This window comes from Vicugna pacos, chromosome 23 (assembly GCF_048564905.1).
Source record: "Vicugna pacos chromosome 23, VicPac4, whole genome shotgun sequence".
Taxonomy (NCBI): Eukaryota; Metazoa; Chordata; class Mammalia; order Artiodactyla; family Camelidae; genus Vicugna; species Vicugna pacos.
Window position 1 is genome coordinate 11,195,930 of NC_133009.1, and position 23,507 is coordinate 11,219,436.

General features: G+C 47.6%; 3 protein-coding genes across 5 annotated transcripts in view; all 3 read right to left on the bottom strand.

The window, feature by feature from the left end:
- The window catches only part of LAMB3 (laminin subunit beta 3), a 141,357-nt gene extending 139,020 nt beyond the window's left edge, over positions 1-2,337 (bottom strand). Inside the window, exon 1 of one of the 2 annotated variants that reach the window (XM_072948481.1) lies at positions 2,151-2,337. The gene's annotated coding sequence lies outside the window, so the exon portion shown is untranslated. Of the gene's footprint in view, positions 1-1,953; positions 2,091-2,150 lie in introns of those variants that run through there. The other variant, XM_072948482.1, reaches the window with a different exon arrangement.
- C23H1orf74 (chromosome 23 C1orf74 homolog) lies at positions 119-2,090 on the bottom strand. The gene is made up of 2 exons (XM_006198727.4): positions 1,954-2,090; positions 119-1,448 (listed from the first exon to the last, which is right to left on the bottom strand). Exon 2 carries the CDS (start codon positions 1,352-1,354, stop codon positions 563-565), a length of 792 nt encoding a protein of 263 aa, XP_006198789.1. The 5' UTR covers positions 1,355-1,448; positions 1,954-2,090; the 3' UTR covers positions 119-562.
- Positions 2,338-5,198: 2,861 nt separating the features above from the next.
- IRF6 (interferon regulatory factor 6) lies at positions 5,199-21,449 on the bottom strand. 2 transcript variants are annotated; one of them, XM_006198728.4, is made up of 9 exons: positions 21,232-21,449; positions 17,333-17,415; positions 16,604-16,780; positions 12,903-13,107; positions 11,790-11,918; positions 9,613-9,771; positions 8,168-8,560; positions 7,352-7,470; positions 5,199-6,688 (listed from the first exon to the last, which is right to left on the bottom strand). In XM_006198728.4, the coding sequence occupies exons 3-9, from the start codon at positions 16,775-16,777 to the stop codon at positions 6,464-6,466; spliced, it is 1,404 nt and encodes a 467-aa protein (XP_006198790.1). In that variant the 5' UTR covers positions 16,778-16,780; positions 17,333-17,415; positions 21,232-21,449; the 3' UTR covers positions 5,199-6,463. The 2 variants fall into 2 exon arrangements, with proteins under 2 accessions (XP_006198790.1, XP_072804587.1); XM_072948486.1 differs by having other exon boundaries at positions 21,394-21,448.
- Positions 21,450-23,507: the final 2,058 nt, after the last annotated feature.

The following is a 23,507-nucleotide window of genomic DNA, read 5'->3' on the forward strand; positions in this document are numbered from 1 at the left end:
CTCAATTAAAAACTCAGATTTGGGTACTTTAAAGTGTGGGTTTTTCCAACTCTCCTGAGATTTCTGACTTTGTTATTATTTTTTTAATACTGTAAAAATAAACAAACTTCACCTATGGTCTCTGTTCCTCAGAACTCTGTTTATTCCTGAATGACACATCACATCACAAATATGAGACACTTAAGCATCCTGGTCTACTCTCCCTAGTCCAGTTCAGTTGGAGGTATATAAGCATACAGTAACGCCCAGTCCTTCTACGTGCTGGCAGACACTACCCACACAGGGCAGGTGTATTTACACTACCATTGAACGGTATACTGCTTCTCCTCCATCACCCTCCTTCTTCTCCATGGTCTCTCTCCCTCCATCTCCTATCCAGTGAAAAATGAACAGACACGTCAGCTTAGAGGACTCCTAACACAGAAATAGCAAACTGACTGCAGCATTCTTCCTAGTGTTCTCAAGATGCTCAGAATTGGCACTTGAGATGATTCCTATTTGCCGTCCTTGATCTACAGCTGATCATTTACTGAGTACCTTCTACACAGGAAAAGAGTTACAGTCAGAGGGCCACAGCCGGCAGTGTGACTATCTCGGAGGAGATGCTGAGGTCAGTAAAGTCATTCTGAGTCCTACAGCGAGTTCTAAGGTCCTTCTCCCAAGTGTTTAGAATGTCCCTCAGGGCCAGGAACAAGCTCTCTGGGACACTAAAGGAGTAGAGCAGGACTGGTGGTTGATCGAGTAGCCATAAGATCCGGGCAGTAAACACCCGTAGTGGAGTCATGGCTAAGCAGTTGTCTTCTCTCTGGTTCAGGTGAAAGGTATAGGGGACAGGATAGCCCAGGAGGATCCCAAACACAGTACAGAGATTCCAATCTGAGCAGCAGAGCCTGCTGCAGGAGACTGCCAGGGATTGGTCCCTCTGCAGCCCCTGCAAATGTGTGATGATCTCAGCCACGGGGGCCTTCAAGGCCTGAAGCTGATCCAGGGAGCAGATGGAAGGGTGAGGTTGAGAGCTGGAAACATCCACAAAGGCTATGGGACCAAGCAGCACCTGCTCCAAATGTTGACATACATGCTCAGGACTGACAATCAGGCTGTTTTCTCCAATATCAAGGATGTGAAGTCCCTGGGTCAGGAAGCTCAGGCCTTGCAGTGCCTCCAGATAGCTCTGGAGCTCTGACACCCCTGCACAGTTGCAATCATACAGCAGAGCTGGCTTCAGTCCCCGGGCCACAGCCAGCACCTCTCCAGCTAGGTGAAGGCAGACAGCTCGGGGTAGGCCCCGTCTCCTTCCCATGCCCAGGGTCTGCTGAGCAGCTGCCACCAGCAGCTGAGGACTTGGTGTTGACATGGGATCTGGAAGCAATATTAAGCATGGCCTCCTTCACTAGCCACAGTTCCCTCCCCTGGGCCGCATCTCTGACTCCAGACACTTGAAGAAGGGCCTAAAAACAAAGCAGTAGCAGGGGATTACTAACACCAATGACATACCAGGAAATCTGCCAACAGCCTTCCCTTAAGTCTTACAGCATCTTCCAGGGGTCATTTTCCCTCCTCGTGCTTTGGAATGCTAACCCAGCCCAGACAAGATGGGGCCACCAACACTACCTGATTTTTCAGTTGACTTAAGTCTCCATTAGTCTCAAATTCATGAGTCTTTCTGAACTTATGGCGAGATTTATACTCTCTCTGGCTTCCAGGCTAAATTTTACCTGTTGTAATTTGCTTTCTCTGATTCAAACCGTAAGGAATTTGGGGCAGAGAAGAGGCAGGACAGTCTTTGGCAATATTCAGAGCATTTCACCTAAAATTGCCCTTTGAGAGACAGTTCTAAGTTCCAAATGCACTCTTTTCACAGCCAACTTCCCCTTCGCTTCCCGCCAGGAGTAGCTGTAAGAATAGCAATCTGATTAAACTATACACTAGAAAGTGGACTACCAATCAACTCACCCTGAGGCATAAAATAAGTGAAATCGGTTAGAACTGCGAGAGGGTTGTATTTTAACTTCTGCGGGCCCTGCCTTCCCCTTCTGATGGACATCCAGGAGCCTCAGAAGATGGGCCCACTTCAGCCTCCACAGCCTCCCTTTCCTGAGCTTAGCATAGTGATATGTTAAACGGCAGAGGTCTCTCACACACACACATACGTTCTTCTACTTCCGCTGCAGGTTCGCGGGCTCAGGAACTCCTTCAAGTTTCCTGCGCGCTGCCAGGAAGGAGGCGAGTCGGCGGCGCGCAACCGCAACGGTGCAAATCACGCCGCCATAGGAAAGCCCCTTACGGCCTACCGGCGATCGGTCGGCGAAGTCGGTCCATTGCGCATGCCCGACTCATGCGTCGTCCCCCCGCCTTCCGTGACGTCACCCAGTCCACTCGCGCGCCTCGCCTTAGAACCACCGGCAAGGAAGTGCGCCTGGCATGCCGGAAGTGTAGGTGCTTGTGCCCGCCCCTTCCGGCCAGACAGATGCCGGCCCCGCCCGCCTGCGTAGGAATGAGGAAGGGGCGGGAGTGGACGAAAGGAGGCGGGACCTGGCGCAGCGGGTAACCGGCTGCCGCCCTCGCTCGGCTGGGCCCTTGGCCCTGCTCCACCCTTGGGTTAAGTCTGGCGTCCCATTTAATGCGCAAGCGGGGCACAGAGCGTTAAAACACCCTTTGGTTTGTCTCTGGAGAAATGTATTTTCCCCTCCAAACGAAAGTTATCTCAAGACAAGCGACGTGTTTTGCATAATATCCTCACCTGCGGGTAGTGCTGCAAAATTTTGTTGTTGTTTTTACTTTGATCTGTCTAAATCCTAAATTTGAGAGGCTGAATTCCGAGAAGTGGGTGGACAAGTGACCTGGCCAAGGTTTGCCGTCTCTAGGCAGGGTGTGAAGGGAATGAGTATTCACCCAACAAATATGTGTTAGGCACGCTTCTAGGCGCTGGTGTTATCAAAGCCTATAAAACAGATTAAAAAACCCCACCTTTGTGGGGCTCAAGTTGTAGGAATTCAGTTTGCTGACTTCACATAAGGCAGAGATGCAGAAGCTTTTCAGTTAGGTCATTAAGAAGAAAAAATGTTCTTTCACCTCTTTAATTCCCAGCAAAATGACCCATACCACGAAGGGAAAGAATTTCTTGAGAAAATTCCTATGTGAAGAAATGGCCCAAATTTACTGATACATGGGCAGGGCAGAGGCTAAGGGAACTGCGGGCACGTATACTGGAAGTTTCACTCCTGGCTCTACCTTGGTGGTATCTTCAGACTGAAAAAGGACCACTGTGGAGTAAAGGTGGGGCCAGCCTGGAAGGAGGACCAGCTTGTAGGGATTCCCACTCTAACGTTGATTCTTAGCTCAGAGGCAGTCAAAAGCAGAGACTAGAAACTAATTTTAGAATGTCTGTGTTACTCGTATTTATTTGATTTTTCCATGGTAGTTAGCAATCAGTTCCTAAAATGAAAGACTTGTTTAGTTCATTTATTCTAACAATAAATATTTGAGAACATACTATGTACCAGACACTGTGCTAAGAGGAGCAAAGTCCAAAACAAATAGTCCCTACCTTCAGCAAGTTTGTAGTCAAGCAGGACACAGATGCTGAGCAATTAGAAGGGAACTGATTATTCTGAAAGAGGAAGTATAGGGTGCTATGGGAACATAAAGCCAGGGACCTAGTTTTATGGGCAAGGGACCAGCCCAGGTCCAACATTTGCACCCCCAATTTACACCTACAGCTAATCTAGGTTAGTGGGGAGGACAGTGAAGGAAATGAAAAGCCGGTGTCACCATCTAACTCCCTTCCCAGTCTTAAGCAAGGTGAAGGTAAGGAAGTAGAAAACACCAAGAGAATGAGTGGTGGGGCTTCCAAAGGCAATAGCAGACAGTTTCCAAGAGAAAAAGGACACCTGGCATCAGGACCAGAGAAGGAGCACTGAGGGAGATCAGTGGAAAGCCCTGCGTGCACTCTCCCCGTGTTCTTTTCTGAAAAGGATAAAGAAACAAGGAAGAAACTATGATGCTATTGTGCTAAGAGCAGCAAAGTCCAAGGCAAACGGGCCCTACCTTCAGCAAGTTTGTAGTCAAGCAGGTACTGAGTTAAAACCACTCATCCATTCCTCTGATATATTCATAAACTTTCCGTTAGAGTCACATACTAGAAGTTCAATCCTTCTTGGCACTTAAGAACACTTTTCTACACTTTGTCAGTTCACATTATCTGGGCCCCAATCCAGATGGACAGCCTGGCTGTTAGCATCTCACAGAATAACGGGAAGGGACCAGCGTAGATCCCACAGCTGCTCTCCCAATTTATTTACTGCGGGTTCTTTTTAACTTTGAGTTATGCAGATACAGACAGAGGCAGCCAGACATCAAGACCAAATCCCTCACTTCACCCACTCAACAAAATGCCCCCCAAATATAAAGTTTCTATACCTTGCCTGTCTCCTGCTCTCTAGAAGCCCAACTTCTGCTCACAGCTGAGCACCCAGTTTTCCCTTGGTCATACTTTAGCAACAGCATTCTCAGTAAATAAGTCCCATTGCCACCTGTGATCAAGGGGAGCTTATGGTTTTTGAAGTAAAGCTGGCCCAACTTTTCAGCTAGCTCCACTTCGGGAGCAAGTAGGAGGTGGCTTGGTTTAAGGATAGCAGACCAGACATGGACTTTCTTAACATGGCACAAATAGGTATCAGTATTCCAGAGGACAGGGGCCTGCAACCAGAGATTAGCATCTTGCTTTCCATTTAGGTCTTCAAGTTTAAATTACATATAATTTCATCTTAAAAAAGAAAAGAGCAAAAAGGTCAGAGACCAAACAAAAGTAAATACATCAGACCAGTTGGTGGCAGTCATCACTGCCATGTTCTACACCAGTCTTCACCATAATGGTTCCCACCCAGCTACCTTCACCAGGAAGGGAGACAAGCAGGTTTGTGCTAGGTGAGCCTTTCCCAGAAGAGCACTGCTCAGCCAGCACATTCAACATCTCATTTTTCCCAAGTGCAAAAAACCCAAGTGACAGGAAGACTGGAAAAATCTCCATACAAGGGGGAATGGTCCCTGTTTCCTCTGTAGTCAGAGGAGTTTGTTCTGGATGCCCAGCTCACTCCCAGGTCTTCCTCAAAGAAGGAAAAAAAGAGAAAGAGAGCTCTCTCCTCTTCGAAGGCTATCACCAGGTCTATACTCTCATCTACCACACACACACACAGCGGTACGGACATATCTCATTTTATTGTGTTTTGCTTTATTGCAATTTGCATATCCTGTGTTTCTTACCAATTGAAAGTCTGTAGCCAACCTACATCAAGCAACCCTATTGGTGCCATTTTTCCAAAAGCATTTGCTCACATCATGTCTCTGTGTCACATCTTGATAATTCTCACAACATTTAAACTTTTTCATTATTATGTTTGTTGTGGTGATCTATGATCTTGGCTGTTACTATTGCAAAAAGATTACAACTCACTGAAGGCTCAGATGTTGGTTAGCATTTTTTAGCAATCAAGCATTGCTTAATTAAGATATGCACATTTGTAGTTTTAGACATAATGCTATTGCACACTTAACAGACCACAGTAGAATGTAAACATAACTGTTATATGCACTGGGAAACCAAAAAATTGGTGTGACTTGCTTTATTGCAATATTCACTTTATCACGGTGGTTCAGAACTGACCCCACAATATCTCCGCTGTATGCCTGTATTTGAGAGGCGACAAGTTGCACACCTGACAACCAATTCTTCTACAGAATCCCTACGCCTTCTGTGTCAACAGCTTCCCTTTAGAAGCTCAGTTTATGAGCTTTTACTCCACAGGCTGGGTGACTTTCAGACTTTGGCACCGATTTCCATTTAGATATCAAGCCTGGTTCCTAAGCAACCAGCCGGCACCCCTCCCTCTCACTTCCCCCACCACAGACCGGGCTTACTATACTAGCAAAACAGGTCAAAGGGAGATCAATCCTGGACAAATCAGTGCTTGAGGGGACTTTAATGAAAGCAAGAAAAAAATGTGGTGTAAGAACAAGGCAGAAAGGTTCTGTTCCAGGCAGTTTTGCCTTGTACAAGGAGAATGAAGTCAGCAAGTCAGAGTTTTAAAGCTGGCATTATTTCAGGCATCATTCCAGCTCCTTCACTTGAACAGCACTGAATCTGAAGCCCAGAGGTTAAATGACCTGGTTCAAGGTCACACCATTGGGAACAAAGCTGCAGCCAGAACCCTGGTATGCAAACTTCCAGGCCAGATTTCCTTCTACATTACACTACCATTGGAGGTTTAAAAAAAAAAGTATGAAGGGTTATTTTTTCCATAAATTAAATCAACTTTCAAGCTAGGCATATTTGGAGAGTCAGAGAGTACTAGCATTGTTAGAAAGAAGAAAGGTTTAAAAGCTGGTTAAATCTGAATAATAAAAAATATCCCTATGTACAATATTGTAAAAAAAGAAAAAAAGAGAAGGAAGATGGCATTCGTGATTACTGGGCCGGCAGGGCAGGGGGCAGCTGCATGCTGGGGGTGGGCTGCATGGGCTGCCAGCTTTCCTGGGTTTGGAGGATGCGGTACAGCTGCTTCAGCTGAGCAACAATGTTATCCTTGATGTCTGGAGTTGAGATCTGCAGGCGGACACTGCCACTGTCAAAGGATCGTGTGAAATCACCAGAGAACATCTCATAGATCATCCGAGCCACCACTGGAATGACCTGTTCAGAACACAGAGCACACCAGTATCTACTGATAAAAGGGTATTTTTAAACAGCAGGAGGAACCCAAGATTGAACGAAGGACCAGTGAGTCCATGGGGAAGCCCCCTCCACTCTTAAGGTCTAGATGCAGAATATGCCTTCATCTCTCTGGACTATGCTGCCAAGGTTCCCTTTAGAATTTGGTTCAAATGAAGGTAAGAACCTAGATGTAGCATCACATCATATGCCTAAATAAATAACTGCTTCTTTAGCAAGACTTTTACCCAAATTTCATCTATTGTCTGTCCTGTTGCACACATCCACAGCCAAATCCAAGTGGTCTTGCTGCCATTTCCTCGAATAAGAATATGTTCTTAAAAGTTACTCAAAAGGTTTTTCTACAAGAGCTGGAAAGAGTCATATCCTGTTAGGTTTCAGCAAGATTCCAATGTCAGTAAGAGAATAAGGTCTCCATTGAATTAGGTATCCCTCCACTTTGAGGACCCAGTTTTCTCCAGCCTGGTCCTACTGTACAATGTACAAAGCTTGAGTCGCTACCCATCTGATGGGATTAAAACTCACCCAGGCTGATGGCTCCTCGCGCAGGGTTCAATCCCAGACCTAGAGGCTAAAGCACTGATAGAAAGGCAAAGAATTGTTGACACATTATTATCTTCTCACCTGAACCAAGATGAGCTTCCTTTCCAGGGGTTTCCCATCTGGCCATTCTTCCCCAAAGCATAAGTAGATCTCAAACGGTGGCTGCTTCTCTATCTGTCCTTTCTGGTGGGCAATAAGATCTGCAGAATGTGGAAGAGCAGTTAAGTGTACCACGTCATTCCATATCTACTCAGTAAAGACCCTCTTTCATGCTGTCCAGTATAGTAGCTACTAGCCACATGTTGGCTAAATAAATCTAAATTAATTAAAATTAAATACTTTCTTAGTCACATGTGTCACATTTACATAATAGCCACACGTGGCTAGTGTCCACCGTATTGAACAACACAAAGATAGAACATTTTCATCATTTCAGAGAATTCCATCGGACATCACTTAGACTAGACATGGGGTTCAAATCACACTGGAAAAGTCACATCTCAGTGCTCTCCCTAAACATGTCTGCTTGAATTTGCCACTCAGATATGTCCCAAATGAGAAGAGTATATGTTTTGCCGATTTTGATGAACAGGGTCACCCTCCAAAGTTAAGGAGAAGCTTGTAGAATTTGGGGAGCAATGGCAAGACTGTCTCCCTCTTCTGGCAATAAAGGAGCCACAGCCAACCTAAAACTGGCTTCAAATACATAGCTCTGCAGTGGAACAACCTTCTTTGTTGCCCAGGTCACTTTTAGAGTCAAGGTTCTCTTCTACCTTGACTTCCTGCAGAAGAAATTTCTTGGTTAAGATCTTTGCAGAGCCAGGAAAGGGGGGCAGGAAGGAGGAAGACATACTTCTGGGGAGCAGTTCCCATCCTCAATCATCTGAAAAGACTCACCACTAAGGAACGTTTCCAGACAAAATAGCTTGACCTTCTTTTGTCTCTCAATCAGGTTGGGGGCAACAAGCGATGGGGCACATGGCCCAGACCAGTACACCTTGCACTGGCACAGCCTGATGGCATAAATGGCATGACCGCTGACCTCCAGGATCAGTCCTCTGTCCATGACGTCTAGCAGCTTGCTGGTGAACAGCTTCTGCTTCTCATTGGTGATATGCTCCGGACCTGGGAACTTGACCTGCTCCAGGCTGACGGGACCAAAGAGCTCTTCCTGGTCAGGCATGGGACCCAGGTCTCCATAGAAGAGCCGGCAGCCCTGGGGGTTGCTCACGGTCATGGTCTGCCCATACTCCTTCCCACGGTACTGAAACTTGATGTCCAGGTCAGTCACTGCAAGGTGAGAGAGGACAGTGAGACTCCTGACCTGCTGCTCTGCCTGTCCATCCCTAGGACTTCTGCAGGTCCGTCAAAATCAAGCCACCTTTCAACCAGCATTCAGGAAGGCCACTGCTATAGTTATCCTTCCTGGAATAAAGGGAGACATCAATACATCCCTGGAATGGTCACTCAAAAGGCTGCCTTGAAGCAAACAATTCAAAGTCCATCTATACTATCTCTGTTCAGTCACCACACCCTAATAGCTAGAATTTCTCCAACCAAAGTGCTGGGTCCTGATCTCCCCATTTTGTAAGGACTGAGTCTTCACATCACTAGGCACTGGAAGGAGCTAAAAACTAAGGCACCTGGTTTGTGTACCATTTTGGGCTCACTGTTTAAAAACACAGGAGGAACAAGAAGAAATACCAAGCCATTTTTCTGAAAAGTATACATATGAGCACTCACTGTTGATCTCTGCTAAAAATAGATCATAGAAGGACATAGTTCACAGCAAAGTAAATTTTCACTCAGCAAGTGTACACTGAAACCTTTAAGTCTTATCAAAGTTATCAGCCTCTTGGACAAAATGTTAGTACTCACACCACCCACCACGTGTACTGTGAAAGGGAGATGGAGCAATGGCATTGATTCTTCACTGAGCTGTATCTGCCCAGTTCAGAAAGAGATTTTCTCTGGGTCCTAAAGCCTCTCAAAATCCAAGAGCCTCCTTGACTAAGTCCAAAGCCATTAACTTCCCTATCCCACAACTGGCCTTGTCCCCAAATGCCCTAGCCAAACTGATAAACCCAGGCCTTCCCACCCACCCAAGAGGTGAATAACCAACAGCTGCACTGCAACCAATCAGAGCACCCCGGGGTCAAGAAGGTATGGGCTTGTATTTCTTTACTTCTTCCCTGGTGACTCATCAGCCAGCCAGGAACCAGACATAGAGGCTCCCTGGGGGACTATTCTGTACAAGGCAAAGACACAGAGGCAGAAGGTGGGGCAGGAAATGGACTATAATAGGAGCTGAAGACCCAGCTAGAAAACCAAGGCTCACTTACTTGGGAGGGAGCTGATCCACAACTCCGGAGAGCTATAGAAAGGCTGTATGGGTGCCTGGGGCACTTCCATCTCCAGAGGCTCGGTTTTGGGCCACACTGCTTCGGGGCTGCAGTTGCCCACGCTGCAGTTGCCCACACTGGCTGGTGCCATGGGAGAACCTAGAACAGAGGGATGTGGGTGAGCAGGCAGGGGCAAAGCACACACGCACATCAAAAACCTGAAAGGTCAACTTGAAAGAGTCCCACGACTCAATGTGGCAGCCCGTCAATGATTCCCCCAACAAACACAAAAAGCCGTAAGGTTCCCCTGCTTCTGCTTCCTAATCTTATTAGTTCTTTCAAACTCATAATTCTGAACACATGCATTTGCTGATGATTAACAGACAAGTGAGTTTTCTCTGGGGTTAAATTAAAATGTGCATGAATGAGAGGTTCCCTGTTGCAAAATCTGAACCCAGCAATTAAGTAGAAGCTGGTTATCTTCTATAAAGTGAACTCAACTGAATTAGTTGATCAGCTTCAAGTAAATGTTAATGAATAAAAATTCCTTTTAAAATAAACAAATACGTTTACCTGCATGAAACATGTGGAAGGATACTCAAGAACCTGGAAAGATCTGTCTCCTTCAGGGAAGGAACTGGGATGTTCAGAGACAGGATGGAAGGAAAACCTTTCAGCTGATTACGTTTTGGTACCATTATGACTTTTAAACCAGGTAAGAATATTATTTATTCAAAAGGATCCAGTTAAAGCTTTTAAGAGAGAGAATGAAAAGCCCATCCTACTTTCCTGCTATTGTCAAAATTGGCTCTCTCCAAAGTCTACAGATTTTTCCTCCTAGCCTCATCTTTTTGGCATCTGTTCTTCAATAATTCTTCTTCCTCTGCCCAACAGCTCTGCAATCACAGAGGTTAATGTTTCTTTGACCCTCTGTGTACAAATCTGGCTGAATTTACATACCCATTTTACTTTTTTGTATTCAATATATACTCATGTTTCCATAAAGGAACCAAAATGGCCCATGATATAAGGCCACACAACATCAGCTTGAATAAAATGTGAAAAGAAATAGGAAATCAGGATCCTGGAAATAGGTTGCATCCTTTTAAGGGGTGAGAATGACTGACTGAGTCAACCAAGGATTTGGGAGAGGATCTCATATTTCCAAATGTCCAACTCTTAAAATTTCACTAAGTGGGAATATAGCTTGTGGCCATACTGACCTGAGAGAATATTATGATATTTTTCTTTACTCATCACTTGGATGCAAAGTTATAAATGACAAAGTAAGTGAAGGGGGAAAAGTAGACAGCTAAGAATCATTTTCTGACTCTCAAAAGTAGGGACCTCACCTAGAGTAGGGTACTCCAAAATCATGAAGGAATCATCTTGATTTACTAAATTTTCTAGGTGGCACAAGTCTCTGTCATTTGACCCGTAGCAGCCAGATGGAACTTAGAAAGGCAGTGAAAAGCTGCTCAACTGAATGCATGTCATGTGACCAGGAGCATGTCAGTTCAAGTGAAGATGCTGTGGAAGGGCAATTCACCTTGTGTTTGAGCATCCTCAGGATGTGCAATGGGAGATTCAGTACCTGCTCTGTCACACAGGGACCCACCAGCCTCTAAACTCATTTTTCCTAGGAAGCTGAATTCCAAAAGTCCATTAAAAAAAAAAAAGATAAAGCCTCTAATAGATAAATTCTATCAGAGCCTAGTATTAAGAGCTGTAGAAGTCACAAGTTTCCCATGATAGAGCCTTAGCAGAGTAGATCCTGCTAAGGAAGTGACAGAAAATTTATACCAAGAGAAAAGGTGGAGGAGTCTGTCTACAATTCATGAAAATGATGTCTGCACTTGACCTGATGGAAATCGGCAAAATTCATAACAGCTGATATATTTGCATGCGGAACTGAGAGTGCATTTAAATTTTTAATTTCTCTGAATTATCACATAAGATTCAGAAGATGCTCTCTTTGCCCAGAAGCCACCCCACTGGGGTAACTGGGCCTGAGGCGTTCCTTTGCCTATGACCCCTACCTGCTAACAGACTGGCAGCCTGGCCTCAAAATCCAGTCACTGCTCCCAGTGCAGTGGTGGCTGAGGGGTCAATAGCTGCAAAGTCAAAGCCCCTTACAACCTCCTCATCCCTCTGTGCCACCCACTGCCCCTACTTACCATTGATGTTCAGGAAGGGGAAGGTGTCCTGGATGGGAACATGGTGCTGTGACTGATCGAGCTCATCTTCCTCATCTTCGTCATCCACATCATTATCCTTCTCATCCCAAGGAGCAGATCCAGTGGATCCTACCCAAGAAACAGACATACAAGCCCGTAAGTGGGCCGCTCAGGCTGCACTGTCGCCCCTGCAGCTGACCCACTGTGCCAGCTAGGGAGTGCCAGCGAGTTCAGTGTGCACCCCCAGTGCCCTAGCCAAAGAGTGGGAACCAAGAGTTCACCCCAGTTCCAACTCTTCCTACAGAGCCTGAGCGCAAGCTCGTCCTCTCCTATCCAGGAACTGCAGACCCTAGTCCCTTCTCCTAGAAATCTTTTAATTCCTACTCTACACCTCTTCCTACACTTTAGCATCCCTTTTAAGGACTCACGGACTGCAACTTCTCTCCTCTGTGAGCTTAAATGTGAGGACAGACCCTCCTCTCATGGCAGGGCCTCACTGGATTCACTGGAGGCCAAGTCTCAATTATCTGGCTCGTAATCAGAACTCGTTAAACGTTGAGTAAATAGGAGGATTGGGTAGTATTCTTCTAGCAAAAGTGTCCTACAAATTAAATGATCACTCACCCATCGTTCATAAAGAGAACTTAATAGCTGTCACATGTCATGTCAACTGATTCTCAGACTAGCCTTTGAAGTAGGCAGGAAAGCTGAGAGCCCAGGTTTCACAGTGGAAGAAACTGAGGCTCAAAAGTTCAAAGGACTGGATTCAATGTCCCACAGGTAGTGAAGTGAAAAGAAACAGGGTTAGAACTCAAACCTTCTAAGTTTTAATCCCTCTTTATTCTGAACTATCTGGCCTCTCTTCTCAGTGCTGAGTCCCGCGAGAAGTTATTTTTACAGAACTCTATACTCCCTCTACTTTCTAATGCTTTACTGTTCCACTGAGCGAGCAGGAAGACTTTGCCGAGTTTCTGTCTTTTGTTCTCCGGGCCCTTCCTAGGGAAAGGCTTTGTTGTTTACCAGTCTTAAACTCTGGCAGCGAGGCATTTTTCAAGTCAACTGTCTCTTTAAGGGTCCAGCCCGGAGCCTTCTCGCCAGCAGCTGGGTCCTCACCTGGGTTAATGATTGAGCCCTGGGGCTGGGGGATGTCACACACTTGATATATTTTCACTGGGTTCATGGGCACCTCCTTGGTGCCATCATACATCAGGTTGAATTCCCTGCTCTTGTTGAGAGCACAGCGGAGCTGGGCCTTCCATTTAGCTGGGTCAGGGTCATCCACCCCTTCCTGGTACTTCCCGGTCTCCACGGCCCAGGCCTGAAGGATAGGAAACTGCAGTGAGTGCCTGTTGTGGCCCAGAAACTGCAAAGTGTGCCCACCTTCCCTCATACAGACAAGACACACATACCCCAGCCTGACCGCCCCATCATCCCAACCCCAAAGTAGAGAGCCTGCAGCAGGAAACACCACCCTGGGGACCAGGCAAGACAGGGCCCAAGGGAAATTAAGCCACACGCAAATACCGTCTTTTGAAAAGAGGAGACTTATCTCAAGTGTTGGTCCCAGCACCACCTGTCAAGACTACAATGGCCATAATGAAGGGCTGAAAAGAGAAGTCTGGAACAAATACACACCAAAATGCTAATGGTAAATGTAGAGAGCAGGATTTCAGGTAATTTCCTTTTAACTTAGTTGGTCCCCTGTCAGTCTTTAATCCGAGGCCCAAATAACTTTAGAAACCAAGTGCCTTCAGGGGTAACAGCCTGTAGGAAGGCAGGAAGCACACTCTGGGGGTTCAGTTTGCTTCACCTTGAGGCTGAGGGCCTCAAGTCCTAATAAACTCACACCCCCTGCCTCTCCCTACATCTTCAAACTCCCACGTGGGAAGATTTTGCTGGAAACACCAGTGGTTGGTGGCCAGGGCTAAAACCACTTTGGCCCCGCCTCTCCAGTTTTCCATTTCCAGGGCTAACAGGCATTTATGTTTCTGCTCACAGGAGGTCCGCCCTCTCCCACGGCAAATGTATTCTCAGATCTCTGCGCTTTCTTCAGGAGTGTGACATATGTTCTTGTGCAGAAAAGGGGGGTGTCATTGGCAGAGTTCAGGATCAGGAAGCACACACCAGCTTGTTCCAGTGGATAGGGCATATCACTCGTCCAGTCCCAAATCCTTGCCTCTGCTCCTGAACACAGGCTTCTTCCTCAAGCCAAAATGGAATTTTTCTGCCCCATCCTTTGAGATCTCTGGTCTCCCTCAGTCACTCCGTGCAGAGCCTCAGAATCATGAGGCAGTTTCCTCCAATAGCTAATCTAAATCCTTCTCCTCCAAGTCACTCACTTGTTCTTACCATTTTCCCAGAGCCAGGTGCTCCTCTGCTAGTTTTGCAGTATGGGATGAAGAGGTTTGACAAAGTTGCTGCCCTGGGTGAGTGACTCAGTAGGCACCATTCCATCCAGCCCTCTGCAGGGGATTTCAACCTCGCTGGTCCTTAGTGTCGGAGAGGCACAACTCCAGTTGTGCCAGGTGGTACCTGGCTGCTGTTTTCCCCTCTGTTTGTTTGATCCTCGCTGTCCACTCCCCTGCTAGACCCACCCAGCTGGCTGACGCTGTGCTGACTTTGGCCCAGGTCTGCAAATTTCTGTGGCTCCCCAAATCCCTGCCCTTCCATGGAGAGCAGCCAGACTAACCCAGAACCTCAGCCCCAGCCTTCCTGCTCACAACACAGCCACTCCCCAGGGCCCACTCAGGTGGTGCTAAGGACCCGAGGCTGAGGCAGCAGAGTGGTACCCACCACATGGCAATCACTGTGATCTAGAATCACTCCTTGTTCAAACCCATTCTGAGTCTTGCTTCTGAGATTTTGGTCACTGGGTGGGCCCCTATTTCTCTACCTAAAACGGATATAGTCTCTGCATGTGTATGGTAATTTACAAGTCCCTTCCCACACTTTATTTCACTCAATTCCCACAACAGTCCTGTGAGGCAGGCAAGACTGGTTTCATCCCCGTCTTACTGAAGGGGAAGCTAAAGCCCAAAGAGATGATGCGACTTGTCCGAGACCACGCGTGCAATTGACGGTAGCAGGATCTGAAGCCAGGACTTCCGACTGCTGGTCAGAAAGGGCTGTATGAAAATGCAGGACCAGACAGGCCTGGGTCCAAATCCTGGCCCCATCACTTATTGGCTGTGTGATTTGGGCAAATTATGTAGCCTCTCTGAGACTCAGCTTTCGCATCTACAACATGAGGGTGACGCCCCCCCTTAAACAGTTGTCGTGAACTAAATGAGATAATGGTCACAGGGTATACAGTAGGCACTCACTTAATGCTAGTCGTCACTCCCCACACCCCACATCCTGCCAGAAGCCTGTCAGAATGTGGGATCTGTGAAAGCACCTCCCTCTTCTCCTGACTCCCAAGGCCCTCCCTTAGCATTCTGTAAACAGATACACGGATATAAATAAGACAAAGTAGCTCCCCACAGACGTCCTTAAGCCCTAAGCACACAGATCACTCTCGTGAGCCGGGCTTTCAGGAACCAGCCTCTTCCCCGACAGCCAGCTGCCACCAGACGCTTCAACAGCAAAATCAGTTTCAGACCAGGGCCACAGCGAGAGGCCAGCTAGGCCAAGGTAGGCCCATTCCCCCTCTGATGCCAGCTCAAATAATGGATGCTGGTTTACAGATGTTCCCCTTATCACTTTTACATCATTATGTAATTTTTAAATTAAAAGCATTTCTTTACTTGCTAAGTACTCTCGGGCCTATTTTCTCTCCACCTCTCATCTCTCTGCTTAATATAACTGAGCCGGGCAGGAAACAACTCCAGGATGGCCCTCCTTTGAGATATGCGCCCACCTTTCCCACTACAATCTCAGCAAGAACGCTGGGGCATCAACCTTGAGAGGCCCAGGGTAAGGACTGGATTTTACCTCTGATTTCCAACTTATAGTCAGGGAAGAAATGGGTAAACTCACTTCTCCACGTCTTGAGGGTGCAGAAACTAAAGCTACTCAAGAGGTGGAAGACTGACCAGTGCAGAGAAGCTGGTCTGCATCAGAGGCACGGGCTTCAGAATTACAAACCACAGAACACCCTTCCCACGAGCAGTTTCCCACCTACTTCTGTCTGAGACTTTGGCTTCACTTTAATTTTGTAAAATGCCACGTAATTAAGTCTTATTTCCAGTTAAGCAAAATAACTCTCATATCAGAGCTATTCTTTATTTAAGAAAACATATTTATAGAATAAAAAAGCTTGTAATTAAGTCATCTTTTAAGTGGAGGTTATAGATGGGGCAAAATATTTTAATTTCAAAAGAAAAACAAGCAGAGGGCCCTCAAGACCCACCCTCCAGGCCATGTTAGGGGTTCTGCCCTGGTCTGGATAACCATTTCCCTGGCCCAAGCACCTCCCTCCAAAGCAGAACACCTAGTGAATGAAGAGGAATTGTCAATTGTTGGCTGACCCTTGGGAGCTCTAGGAACAAACACATCCTACCCACACTTCCAGGAGTTTAGGCAACTGCACCAGGGATCCTTTGGGAAATGATTTCGTGAGTTGAGTACCTTTGACCGATGGGAAAGATGGGAAAGAATACATGGCCTCAACCATAACAGACGTGCCCCAACAAGAGAAATTACTATGCTGGCTAAGTTTGCTTCCCCCCTACATCATAAACATTCTTTCTGTTGCATCAGCAACAGATCTAGTACATTCCTCGTGCCAAAATTGAAAACAGAACAGAACAAGGAACCAGAAAGATCAGAGAGAACTGGAAAACATTTCGAGTCAGATTCTAGAAGACGTTTACCTTGAAAATGGTATTTTCTTCCTCCTGTTGGGGGCTATGCCGGGTGGCATGTTTCCAGGGAATCTGGAAGCGTTTGGAGTCTCTGTGTAGCCAGATGAGCCCAGGGTACAGGCCACTGTCCACTTGGGCCACCAGCCAAGGCTTCAGCCGAACTCTGCGGGGGTGGAGGGCCATGATCTGGGTTGGGGGGAGGGGGGAGAAGTGGCGAAAGCAGGAGAATTAGGCCAGCCCCTGGGAAAAGTTCCCAGCCACTGTTCCCGCTTGATAGGGCTACAGTTTCATTAGATTACTGCCAAGAAACTGAATATGGGAATCAACTGTGCCAGGTGGGGAAGGAAAGAAGAGAGGTTAAAAGGTTCTTTTGATTCTTATTCCAAAGCCATTTATACTTCATGCTCTAGCCAAATCAGACTTATCACGTAAGTAGATCGCATTTCTTCTGTTTAAATCCTGAAGCAGAAAAATAAAAAGATGATGTCATCCCTGCTGGAACATAGTCCTTCCTGAAGTACCAAGGGCTTTGGAAGAGAAGGGAAATTGCTCTTTTTAATCTCATCTCAGGAGAGGGAAGAAAAAAGTTATGGAAACAGCGAGGATATGGGCAAGAACTTGAGGCACACTCTTTTTAGACAACAAAGGCGAGTGGGAATATTTTCATAAGAAATGACAGCATCGTGATGAGAGAAAAGTAAGCGAGGGACAGGTCCTGGTTCCAAAGTCCTCACTTACATAGATGAGCAGGCAGTGTATCCACGGGGATCTGAGAGCTGGGCCTCAAGTCAGCTTTCCTTTCTCTGGATCACTCAAAGTTTCTGTACAAAAAAAAGGGGGGAGGGGGCCCAAGCTGGTTATCCACGAGACAATGCAGTGTCTGGGAGAAGGCTTGGGAGCAGTGGAGACAAAGCCTGAGAACCCTTCCCTGTAACTGAGTCTGAGAAAGCTCAGAAGCCCTGCCAGGGCAGCCTCCTCACCTGGGTCTGTTTATCTACCCACAGAGACTGAGATGAACTGATTGGCTGCAGGAGCCAGCCTGGGTAAAGTCTGCAATTGATTCTCATAAAAACACAAGGGCAGAGCGAAGCGTAGCAGAGAACATCCAGCAGTAGCCAGCACTCACAGCGGGGAAACAAAAGCCTGCCCAGATTGGGCACCTAAAGGAAAGACCATCACTGGACAACTGGTTGCCTGGGATGCTGTGTTTAGCTCTTTTGGTGTTCTTACTTGACTTTGTTTTTTAGCTCGGGTGAGAAAGAGATGCCTGCAAAATAATGTTCATTCAACAAATATTTGATCGTCAGCTCCTGTGTGACAAGCATGGTGTTAGTTACCAAACACCATGTTTTCATCAGACTCCCTGAAGAAATCCACGCTGGAGCTGCTCAAACCCCATGATGGCATGAGGAAAGGGACATAATTGAGTCACCTTGACACACACAAAGATTCCCACCTGGATCACAGTTCCGAAACCAAACCAGTCGAGTCAGCTGGGGGCTCCCACTTGCAGGAGCTTAGCTGAGGCGGTTGCCCCCGTAACCCCACTTCTCTCCCCAGCCAGGTACCCAACAAACGGGAAAACTCAAACCCAACTCAAACCCAACTCGGCCACTGGCACTTTAAGAGCAAGGCTGGACCTGCTCTCACCTGAGCCTTCTGACCCAGTTACCAAGTCCTGCAACTGAAACTCTCCCCCTGGGAGCAAAGCTCACGGTGGGCATGTGACGTGGCTCTAGTGCCCCCCACCCCCAAGTTCTTGGCCTTAGCTTAGGTGGCTTTGTAGGGCAGCAAGTCAAGCCATCACACCCCAAAGAACATTTACCTCACAAGGAGGAGGGAATGCATATTCTCCCCAGGGCAAGTTCTAGCCTTCTGTCCTCAGTCCTGGCCTCTGTGAGGGGCATGGGGCGAGGGAAAAACAAAGAGAAAAGGGAAGTGGGCAGCAAACTGGTCAACCTAGTGAGGGACTTTTGAGAATTTCTATTGCAGTACTGGTCAGTCCCTCCCCTGGGCCTTGCTGACACGTCAATTCTGCCTCTTGACGCATCACGGGCTTTGAAGAAAAGGCCTCATCCTAGCTGATCCACAGCACATCAAGAAAAAATTAAGGCAACCAGGCCAACACAAGGAACTGCACGTAGAGATGGGGAGGGAGACACAGCCACCCATGGAGACCGACGATTAAGATCTAGAGCCCTGTGTTCTCAGCATTCTCCCAACATGGCACCACATAGGATGGCACCTGCCCCAGCCTCCTCCTCCAGGCCCCACCTCCAGCCGGGCTAACCCTGTCCACCTTCGGAAAGTCAGCCAAGATCTCCTCCACCTGCCACCCAGTAACAAAGATGATAAAAATGGGCAGAGAGGGAAAAACTGGAAGCAACTGAAATAACAGAGGAACGTGGCTAACAAAACATTCATAGGCTGCTGCATCATGCAGCCATCGTGGCATCTGAAGAATTTTTACTGGATTTGGAAAAATGTTTAAATAGGTAGTTAAGGGGGGAAAAGGCATCATACCATATTGACTGGATAGTAGTGTCTCCATCTTGTAACATAACATGCACTTGCATACATACACACGTAGAATAAAAAAAGGGAAAGAAATAATACACCAATGCAATAAGAAGTTCTTAATGGTAACCTGGTGATAGGATTATGGGTGAATTTTATACTTGCCTATATACTTTCATATAGGATTCACATTTTCCTACAATGACATGTTTTGATTCATAACTTAAGAACCAAACACCACAAGGAGTATTTTTTAACCACAGGAAGCTAAGACATTTCTTGGCCACTGGAAGGTATAAAAGATGATGGCCTTCAGCTAATTAAACCATGGTAACAACAACACTTTTTATCTACATAGGCTTTACAGTTTTTATGTGCAGTTTTACTTAAGTGTCTGATTTCATCCTCATGGTGTGGAGGTGGTATTACTATCATCCCCATTTTACAGCTGAGTTAACTGAGGCACAGAAAAGTACTTTACCTGGGGGCTGGACCCAACACTTCTAAGTCAGAGTGTGCTGTACCAAATCCTGCCACTACACTCAGACTTCCAGGTCCTTCCCTTCTATACACCAAGAAAGTAAGCCAAAAACATCAACAAAGATCCAAGCAACATGGAGGGCCAATGAAGTGGTTAGGGAGGAGCTGCATGACACCCACCCCAAACGCACCTAAACCAGAGTTCTCTTTCAAAATACTCTCACACTCAAATCCCAATGCCCATAGAACTACCCTAGCCTACTTGAACTCAGCCCTGGTATCTCTAGCTGCCATCAAAGTGAAATTCAAGGCCTGTGTCTCCACCAAGTATTCAACCAGCCAAAGAACATAGATGCTAACCCATCCACTCCCCTCACGTGGGGAAGTTTTCAGTCTCCCCAAGGCATGAACCATCCTCTCTCACACCCCTACTCCAGGGAAGAGGGCCCCTATAAACATCCCCACTGCACCTCTGCAGCCCCTTCCCAGATCAGTTTTCAGGGACACCACCAGCCCAAAGCCAAGATTCACTGTCAATGGTTTTACTCAGAGTAAAACACACCCCTCATTTCTTGCAGACAGGCATCAGCAATGGTTCTGCTTTTTCCCTTCCTCCTGGAGGGACCTGAAATGCCATCTTCCAAGTTCCTCAGTCTTTCCTCCATTTAGTTTAGCCCAGTTTAGGGGTAAATTCTGGGCCACTAGCCATAATTCCTATGCCCTTCCTCCCTGCTTGATCAAAGTTGGGGGTTGGTGAGAGGGAGCTACAGGGTATTGAGTGCTGGTGTTATGCATTATAGATACATCTAACCCTAAAGGACTCTCCTAGACCAGTACTAGTCATTACCAACCCCTACTCAAACCCCTTCTCCCTCTCCCTTCCCTGGCTTCCACTTTTGACATCCACCAAGAGAGGAGGGTTGGGGCAGGGATGGGGCAGGGGTGACCCCTCTTCCACACAGCTCGCTCCCTGTAAAGAGCGGCACCCTGGGCCTGCTTTCCAGCCAGGCCTGGAAGACTTTCCTCACTTCTCCACACCCGCCCTCCAGCCCCTTCAGGCAGGAGGGCCTCACCCCCAGAGCAACCACACCCGGCACCACCCTCCCCAGCGCCTAGCTTGGCTACTTGGAAATCCACGGGTGTCTCCCAGGGCCAGGGCCAAGGGCTCAACTGTGCTAAACAAATTCCAGGAGAGAAAACACACTGGCTAAAGTTACTGGCCGTCCCTACCCTCAATTTCCCAAGACACCCACCAGAATTAAGGGCGAGCCGGCCTAAGAAATTCCCTCTTTGGGATACAGCTGGTAGGATCCGAAGGGTGGAGGCACCTGAGCTCTACCCGATGGCTGGCGGGTAGGTGCTGAGAGCAGTACATTTCAGCTGGGCAGGGAGGGAAAGGGAGTCAACAGAAGTGGGGGCTGGGGGGTATTGTTGGGAAGGGCCTAGCTCTCCAGGGCTAGGACCCGTCCCAAAACCACCTGGAGCAGAGCGACGGACACCCAGACCCAGAGGGTATCCCCAAACAAACAGATGTCCTTAAGCAAACTTTCCTCACCCCACAAACCCTGGAGGGGACCCTTCTCCACCAGCGGGTGTGTTCTCCCTCCCTTAAGCCAGTCTCCAGAAGTTGGCGTCCCCACCTTTTCCTCAATCCGGCTGCCAGAAGCGGACGTTCCTCCGAACCAACTCCCCAGTTAAGATCGTCCGTCCCACCGCGCTCCTCCACCGGCTAGGTAAGAAACACCTGGCTCTGCGCAGGTAGGGACCGCGGGGTCCGCTCCCGGTCCCGCACCGGCCCTTACCTGCCCAGCCCAGGTGCTCCGAGATCACGTCAGAGCCTCGCCGGAGGACGCCGCAGCCCCCTCCGCCGTCCAGCCACGCCCCCAGGTGTGGCCACGCCCTCCTGCGTTCAGGATTGGCGGGTTGCGAGAAATATGATACTCTGTGTTCCTGAGCGGCCCGGCCTCGCCCAGACCGTCCCCCACCGCCCTCCCCCGCTTCTAACCCGGGGTGAGAAAATTCCCAGATCGGGGCCTAGACTTCAACCCTCGGGGCTGGTGGTCTGGGGAACTGGAAGCAACTGGGAGGTCAGATCTAAGTCAAGGAGGTGCCTCCTCTCCTTAGTGCCCCATACTCACCCTGCGGTATGGAGACAGTTAACCACAAATAAGGGGTTAGAGATTGGGAGTTGGCCCTACTACCTGTGGGCCTGTGTAAGGGAGGCAGGACACTTGGTTCCTTCTGATGGAAGCCCTTGGCTTCTAGGGCAGGAATTCTGCCTTTACTCTGTCTCTTACCCCTATTACCCTGGATGAGTTACTTAGACGCTTGGTTTCAGTTTCCTCATCTATTCAGTGAGAATAATAGAATAATAGTTCCTGCCTTTTCCAAACGCTATCTGGCAATGATTAAAAGCCTGGCCTCCGGAGCCAACTATTGAGATTCAAACCCAACGCCATCAGTTACTACAGACTTGGGGAAGTTTTTTAAGTTCTCTGGGCCTCAGTTTTTTATCTGCAGAGTGAGGTAAATAATGTTACCTCTTCAAGGGGAGGGGTTGTGGGCATTCGAAAAATTCATGTAAAGTGCTTGGCACAGTATTTGGCATCTCCCAAGTGCAGTATAAAGCCTTACAATTTTTATTGGTATGAGGATAAAAAGTATCATATATACAGTGTCTCACAGAATAAAATGATATCTTCTATTATTACCTGAGGTTCAAGGCCTGTATGTCCTGTAAGCACTGAGCTGTCACAGGTAAGAAGGGGCGTAAGGAGGAGACTTAGGTTTTGGAGTTTAAAAGCAATGAGTGAAAGACCCTGAGGGAGTAATGTTAGGGACTGAATTGTGTCCCCCCTTAAATGCAGATGTTGAAGTCCTATAACCCCCAGTGTCTCAGAATGTGGCCTTACTTGGAGAGAGAGCCTTTACAGAGGTAATCAAGTTAAAATGAGGTCATTAAGGTGTGCCCTAATCGAATATGACTGGCATCCTTACAAAAAAAGGGAAATTTGGACCCAGAGACAGATAGGCACTGAGGGAAGAGGACGGGGAGAGTCCCAAGCCATCTATACGCCTAGGAGACTAGCCTAGGACAGATCCTTCCCGCAAAGTCCTCAGAAGGAACCAACTTCACAGACAACTTGATTTTGGACGCCTAGCCTCCAGCCTTGTGAGACAATACAGTTCTGTTGTTTGGGCCACCCAGTGTGTGCTACTTTGTCCCCAGAGCCCCAGCAAACTAATGTAGACAGGTTGGAGGGCTCCAGGTTGGTCATAATGTGGGCTTGACTCCTGGTTCCAATTCAGCCTGGGGACACAGCCAGCCAGGCAAGGCAGCGAGGCCCAGAGCCTGACTCAGCCAGCCTCCGTCTCACCCCTGCTTGTGGCTACTCTTCCCTTCACGGAGGGTAAGAGAAGGGCTCTCTCATCGGCATGGCCAGCCTATGACTGCTGGTGAGCTCAGTGAGCAGGGAGCATCTTCCATCTGGCCCAGTGTTGGGCTCCTGAGAGCAAGCAAACAGTCTGCTGCAGGTGTGTGTGACGGAGGCGGGGAGGACCACCAGGACAGTGTCATTTGAAGGGAGCCAAAAGCCCAGTGACATACAAGTATGGGCCCACACACAGACATTCCCTTGTGCTGAAATCCCCATAACTAAGATGATTTCTTAAGGATTTTCTTTGAAAGACACATATTTTGGAATCAGAAAATTCGAGCTGTGAGGGCCCCTCAAATCCTCTAGTCTATGGGTAAAACTGGCTTAGAGATGTTTGTTTAACCCAAACCGTTTTTTAAACACCAGATTTCACATAAACATCCAGATTCTCAGCATCTCTTGAGGAGTCAAATGCTCTGAACTCCCTGGACCAGCAGTTCCATCAGACAACAGCTGCCTGTTTAGGGGGTGTCCACACG